The 7,005-nt window shown below is 40.0% G+C and overlaps 1 protein-coding gene across 2 annotated transcripts; it reads left to right on the top strand.

The window, feature by feature from the left end:
* Nucleotides 1-734: 734 nt before the first annotated feature.
* Nucleotides 735-3,524, top strand: LOC109526726 (induced myeloid leukemia cell differentiation protein Mcl-1-like). Of its 2 annotated transcripts, XM_019888182.1 has the most exons (4): nucleotides 735-1,053; nucleotides 1,994-2,198; nucleotides 2,593-2,843; nucleotides 2,933-3,524. In XM_019888182.1, exons 1-4 carry the CDS (start codon nucleotides 910-912, stop codon nucleotides 3,047-3,049), a joined length of 717 nt encoding a protein of 238 aa, XP_019743741.1. In that variant the 5' UTR covers nucleotides 735-909; the 3' UTR covers nucleotides 3,050-3,524. The 2 variants fall into 2 exon arrangements, with proteins under 2 accessions (XP_019743741.1, XP_019743740.1); XM_019888181.1 differs by lacking the exon at nucleotides 1,994-2,198 and having other exon boundaries at nucleotides 736-1,258; nucleotides 2,933-3,523.
* The last annotated feature ends 3,481 nt before the right edge of the window (nucleotides 3,525-7,005 follow it).

Below are 7,005 nucleotides of genomic sequence, written 5' to 3'. Positions count from 1 at the left end.
TTTCTCTAAAATCATTATGTTGAAACGGAAACGCACAAATTCAACTTACGTTACTTTGTATTGTCACGTATACTAGATACTTTTTGCACTTAGTATTGTATTATTGCAGCTTGTTTAAAAATACACATGGGCGAAATTGTGTATGTCACGTGTGCTGTGTTTAAACTCCAACTTTGATCAACTTTCGTCAACTCAGGCTGACGAAATCCTCATCAAGATTTGTCAACTGATGAAGCCTTCTTTGATGAGAGGCGAAATATCTTCGAAGACAACCAGAACAGTCCAGTTGTGATGGGTTCAGCGCCCTGAGAATGTATTGACCTGAATGAATGATAATATCCAGGCTTTATAACAATCGGGGGTTACGAGGTCATTACTTCACCATCGTTGGTCTGAAAAAGGGTGATAGCGTTTTTTTTTTTTTGCTTCATACACAAGGGGTGAGCATGAGAGGGGGGGCCTTAAAAAGTGTGACCTGCTCCAGTACTTTGCTTTGATGATTTGTCAAAGGCAAATTAGTCAAATACCTGCAGTGACGTCCTGTGTGACACGAAGTGATCCTCACTGATTGGCTGGGTGAGAATGTTTTTGTTTTTTTTTAATCTTTTTAATAATCTCTTAGGCGCCAGTTTTGCACAACTGATCAAGTGTGGCAAATCGCCAATTTCGTCTTTGGTTAAGTGAAGACTCTAATTGCTCTTTGATATGAATACTGTAGTTGTTTTCTCTTGTGCGCTGCTGCGATATGCTGGTCTTGTCCATGGTCCGCCCCGCTTCTTGCCCAATCAACTGGGATAGGCTCAGCTCAAGCCACTTAAAAATACGCACGCGCAAAACTTGACTTGCCTGCAGGGAGCGGAGACACCAGGAAGACCGCTCACAACTAGCCGTTACCTAGCGACCATCGACATGGACTTGATGCCGGAGAGTATTAGACTGCAGATCTTCAAGATTGGACTCGTGGACGCTTTCATCTCCCCTCCAAAGACTGTCGTTCAAGAATCCACGGCCCCGCAGCTGCAGGAGATGGAACTTCGTTCTGATAACAGCGACATGGATGAAGGCGCCCAGCCGCTGCCGGAGCTCCAAACCCCTCCCGGCCAAGGGATCTTGGACAGCGACACAAGGCGACTCATCAGCCGCTTCCTCAGTGACTTTACCGGGCTGTCCACTGCTGCTTGGATCCAAAGCAAAGCCCAGTCTACAATGAAGAGGGTCGTGATGAGACTGGTGGACAAGCACAGAATCTTATTCAATAGTAAGCTGAAATGCTTTCTTTACTGTTCTTCGATTCACTTTTTACGAACGCGTTGCTCTTTGATGTTCTTTGATCCGATTCAACCGTTAGGCTACCAATATGTCTTTTTTTAAACAGTTTTTGCTTGCCTATTCAATCTAAAAAAGTAGAATATTGTTCTTTTACTGCATACACGAATATGAGTTGTTACCATTAATATAAAATCTGAATTAATTTGTATTTTATAACACCTGACATTCTAAACGGACAATCTACAAAAAGTAGACTACCACATTGATATATTTAAAGAGCTGATGTGTGAAATAAAATAGGGTTTATAAATACTGGAGGTAATCAAATAAATAGGATTCTGAATATGTGTGTTTTACAATTTGAATTTCCTTTTGTCTTCAAGACAGCATCAACGAACTGTCACTGGACGAAATAGGGCTCGACATTGTCAGCCAGGTGCCCCAAACGGAATTCGCCAATGGGAACATTAACTGGGGTCGCATCGCCAGCCTGTTGGCCTTCTGTGCCGTGCTGTCTCAAGCCTTGAAGGAAAATCAGCAGGAGAGCTGCGTGGAACTGGTGGCCCAGGAGGTCTCGACCTACTTGCTGTCACACCAGCGCACCTGGCTAGTGCAGCACAACGGTTGGGTGAGTAACATGCCAAAAGTGCCCCATTTGATTTCTGAAGTGCACACACTCATCAACTCATCGTCCTATTCTATCTTTTTGTCTGATAACAGCGACATGGATGAAGGCGCCCAGCCGCTGCCGGAGCTCCAAACCCCTCCCGGCCAAGGGATCTTGGACAGCGACACAAGGCGACTCATCAGCCGCTTCCTCAGTGACTTTACCGGGCTGTCCACTGCTGCTTGGATCCAAAGCAAAGCCCAGTCTACAATGAAGAGGGTCGTGATGAGACTGGTGGACAAGCACAGAATCTTATTCAATAGTAAGCTGAAATGCTTTCTTTACTGTTCTTCGATTCACTTTTTACGAACGCGTTGCTCTTTGATGTTCTTTGATCCGATTCAACCGTTAGGCTACCAATATGTCTTTTTTTAAACAGTTTTTTCTTGCCTATTCAATCTAAAAAAGTAGAATATTGTTCTTTTACTGCATACACGAATATGAGTTGTTACCATTAATATAAAATCTGAATTAATTTGTATTTTATAACACCTGACATTCTAAACGGACAATCTACAAAAAGTAGACTACCACATTGATATATTTAAAGAGCTGATGTTTGAAATAAAATAGGGTTTATAAATACTGGAGGGAATCAAATAAATAGGATTCTGAATATGTGTGTTTTACAATTTGAATTTCCTTTTGTCTTCAAGACAGCATCAACGAACTGTCACTGGACGAAATAGGGCTCGACATGTCCTTCGTCAGCCAGGTGGCCAGAACGGAATTCGCCAATGGGAACATTAACTGGGGTCGCATCGCCAGCCTGTTGGCCTTCTGTGCCGTGCTGTCTCAAGCCTTGAAAGAAAATCAGCAGGAGAGGTGCGTGGAACTGGTGGCCCAGGAGGTCTCGACCTACTTGCTGTCACACCAGCGCACCTGGCTAGTGCAGCACAACGGTTGGGTGAGTAACATGCCAAAAGTGCCCCATTTGATTTCTGAAGTGCACACACTCATCAACTCATCGTCCTATTCTATCTTTTTGCTCATCAGGATGGATTTGCAGAATTCTTCAAGGAAGATGACCTGGAGTCTTCAGTGAGGAATGTCCTCTTAGGCTTTGTCGGTTTGGTCAGCATCACTGCAGCGCTACGCTGTCTGATTAGATGAACACCGTGGACATTTGAGATGCGACGTTTCACTCTTGTTTACTTGGTCAAGCACACATTTCGGTTTGTTATGACTTTATTAAGTGCACTTTTTTTTCTCAGTAAAATGTAAAAATGTTAAAAAATGACTGAGAAACATCTTGTTCATGCTTCTGTTTTTTATTTAAATAGGCTAAGGTTCCATTACGTATTTATTGTTCAGTCCAATTTATTGCTTCTGTATGAGTATCATTTCTTTAGTGTCAAATAATTAGCTTCAAGTCAGCATATTCAAAAATGACTCGTTTTGGTGGAGAAAATCTTAAGATTGAGTGCGTCCACTGATTCACTGTTTATTCCGAAATGTGTTTTTAAAAATTGTTTTAAATTTTTTTAAAACCCCATTTTTTAATGTTCAAACACATTTGTACTTAAACAAACTTGAGATGTCATTTGCCTTTTGTTTTTGATTCACTAAATATTTTCTAAACATATATGAAACATGCAACTTGAAATTTTTACTACTGTATTTTTGTACCCTTATTATTTTTGTAAAATAAACCATTTACTTGAAATGACCTTGCTTTGTGTTATACATTTTTACATCGTTTGTGTTCGCTTCTGTACTTCGTTGCTTGACCCCATACTTGCTACTGTTGACCAGAGGTGGTGGATCCAGGAGGACACATGACCATTTTTTGCTCTCCTTTGATGTGTCTCTTTGTATTTGGGAGATTATTCAAACGGATTCAATTGTTGACTCTATAGCGCCCTCCTCTCCTGCGGTCGCCATGATTACTGTATTTGTGCCGTTAGTTCGCCTGCATCACTCAGTGATGATCACTGCTGATTTTGGGGACGTTTTCAACGCACTTGCGATTGGCTAACTAGCCACCATGCTAATTAATTATAATTGTTCTCTATAGTGTGCTAATCAGGACCCAGTTGTAGGGTAGAGCGTGATAATATGCGAATTGGGTGTAAATTCTTCTCATCTCTTTACGTGGACCATCGTTTTTTAATAATTTTACCTGTTGGTGGGAATCCAAAGAACTGAATTTGGGTAAACTGATGTCATAATTTGACTGAGGATAGACCGATTGTCGGCACCAATATTTCAATGTTAAGCATATCGGCATGGCCCTTTAAAAATGTGCCTCGGGTAATTCCCTTCACTTACTGTGTTTGCTTGAACTTAGTAAGTGAAACATTCAGTCATACTGACATTTTGTAAAAACTTCTTTTGTAGGGAGATCTTTTTTTTTTAAGTTTTCAATGTACATTCTGAGACTGCTGTGCCTGGGAGCTCCCTGCACTTTTTGTAGGAGTTTTAAAACAAATATATCTATTGTCTAAAAAAAACACACAACAACAACAACTTTAACATGTTGCAAATCTGATAAGCTGATGAATAAACATGCTTAGATGCACTTAAATCAGGGGTCTCAAACTCAGGTCCTGGAGGGCCGCTGTCCTGCATGTTTTCCAAGTCTCCCTGTTGCAACACACCTGATTCAAATGAACAGGTTCAATGTCAGGCTTCTGCAGAGCTTGCTGATGATCTGATCATTTGAATCAGCTGTGTTGCAACAGGGAGACTTGGAAAACATGCAGGACAGCGGCCCTCCAGGACCTGAGTTTGAGACCCCTGACTTAAATGAAGTGTTGGCATTTACCCTTTTTAAAATTTCAACCTAAATATTTTCCTTTTACCATGAACAAATATCGGCTCCAAATAATCCAAAGAAATAACTCCAAAACTACTAAATTGGACCAGGGTGGCATGTATGGCCGCCAATAGTACGGTATTTTTTCATTTTAAATCACCCTTGGACTCATTAGTCATTTTGATCCATATGTGTAAACTTGATATTTTAATAAGAAAACACTTTTTATCTTCGAAAGTATGACAAAAAAATGTAAATACAGTATTGAGCTGCTGTCATAAAAAAAAAAAAAACAAATTTAAAGGAGAAAACAATGGGATAAGACGTTGACGTTTTGAACACCTCACCCAAATGTATATTATACTGTATATTTACAATACTCAATCCCTTTTACTCTGTGGACTTCCCATGACTAAGTTGGAAAACTCATCCATTTATATGCCTGCCAAGGACAACAATGCACTTCCTATCCGTGTGTGTGTGTGTGTGTGTGTGTGTGTGTGTGTGTGGGTGTGTGTGTGTGTGTGTGTGTTTCAACAGAATGATGAGTAATTACACATGTCATTACACAGTAATTACACAAGTCTATTGACTCTTTATTTATGTATTACTGGCACTCTTTAGGTGATTTAATGGGAGAGAGAGAGAGAGAGAGAGAGAGAGTATGTGTGTGTCACTTCCTCACCAGAGTGCGACTCTGTTAGCACGTTAATGTGATCAATAAGCTGAGGTCAGTAAAAGTGCATTCTTGTTTCACTGACACATGACTGTGTCACGATTCCAAAGTAGGGTTTAGGGACAGTTCCAGTGAAGTTACTGTCAATGTGAATCTTTGTTTGGAAAGCAAGCAAACCTGCAGTGTTGGGAAAGATGAGAAAAATTGTTATCGATGTTAGCTACTATTACTGTACTTGATTTTTCAGGAAAGTTGTAAACACACTCACACACACACACACACACACACACACACACACACACACACACACACACACACACACACACACACTAGAGTGTGTCTCCTTTATGATTGGTTGGTGGTCATTGTCCCAGAAGCAGGCCTTCATGTTGCTAATGCATGACTTACTGGATCATTTGTGATTTTTTTTTTTTTTTTAAGGAAATACTATGTTAAAATTAGATTTTGTTTTAATGTTTACACTGACATTTACATTTAATTTGTCAACTAATCCTTTAGATGCTTTTTGTGGGATGATTGAGTGAAGTTCGAATATTTTTTGGTGGTACACTTTGTGTCTCATTAGAAGATATTTGAAGAAATAAATCTAATTTATAATAATCTGAATTATTAACGTGCATAAAGACTGAGGGATGCATGGGCATGGAATTGGGCATAGGCTATGATACTGCATCTCACTGACAGCAATGTGTCAAATAATTTGCTTACCTCAGTTAGTTACATGAGAATCCAGTCTCGTTATGATTGATGCATTACTCTTGCCCACCACTGCAAACTGCGCCTACAATAATGAATATACAGTATTATTCAATTAATATGTTACTGACAATGCCAGGCAAACATGCACATCATTATCTTTTAAAGGCAAACTATTTAATATATCTCTCACAGTAGATTGTGCAGTGAACCGTACCTAATGTTGTAGCTCGCCTGCGTGTGTGTGTGTGTGTGTGTGTGTGTGTGTGTGTGTGTGTGTGTGTGTGTGTGTGTGTGCGTGCATACGTGTGTGTAAACAGGCGTTTCCATTGACATTTCCAGCAAAGGTGGGATGCAATCTACTGCACATTCAGTATGAAATATATGAGTTGCCGGGCGTAACAGACTGTGAAGGGTGTTGGTTTTCAGTCTAGGAATTTCACAATCTATTTCTGGTCCATGAGTAAAGATTTGAGTGGGAGATTTTAGATGTTGGCTTGTTTTTGTTTTTTACCTGACCTACCCAAACAAGGAATAAAGTTAATATCAAACAGTCAAAGTCATTGGTTTCATTTAATTTTTCCCCAAACCACACATCCGACTGCTGGAAAACACTGTTTTTCCTCTTCCACAAAGAGGCGGAGTCATGTCAAGTTTGAGATGAACAATCAAGAATGTAGTAAAAAGAAACGGAAATCCGGAGGTTAGATTATTACACTATTGTATCACAGAATAAAATTCATACGAAGGGAACTAACCCCGACCAATTCTCGAATCACCATTTGTGAACCGAATTACTTGTGAATTTTTTTCTGTAAAACATAAACAGTTCCCTAAAAAGTGTCTATCTGCCCACTATTTCTGTAACACCCAAACGAAAGAGCCATGTTAGCGAAGGGGTAACTGGCTTCCATCACA

This window comes from Hippocampus comes, unplaced genomic scaffold (genome assembly GCF_001891065.2).
Source record: "Hippocampus comes isolate QL1 unplaced genomic scaffold, H_comes_QL1_v1.1 scaffold112, whole genome shotgun sequence".
NCBI lineage: Eukaryota > Metazoa > Chordata > Actinopteri > Syngnathiformes > Syngnathidae > Hippocampus > Hippocampus comes.
Note: the sequence above shows the minus strand (reverse complement) of the source record. Positions and strands in the feature narration are given on the sequence as shown.

Bases quoted from the DNA above. Each gene is read 5' to 3' on its own strand.
- LOC109526726 (XM_019888182.1), top strand. From the start codon at position 910: ATGGACTTGATGCCGGAGAGTATTAGACTGCAGATCTTCAAGATTGGA. The intron at 1,054-1,993 runs ATGGATGAAGGC...GATAACAGCGAC, and splicing joins TTCGTTCTGATAACAGCGAC to ATGGATGAAGGCGCCCAGCC. The intron at 2,844-2,932 runs GTGAGTAACATG...TTTGCTCATCAG, and splicing joins TAGTGCAGCACAACGGTTGG to GATGGATTTGCAGAATTCTT.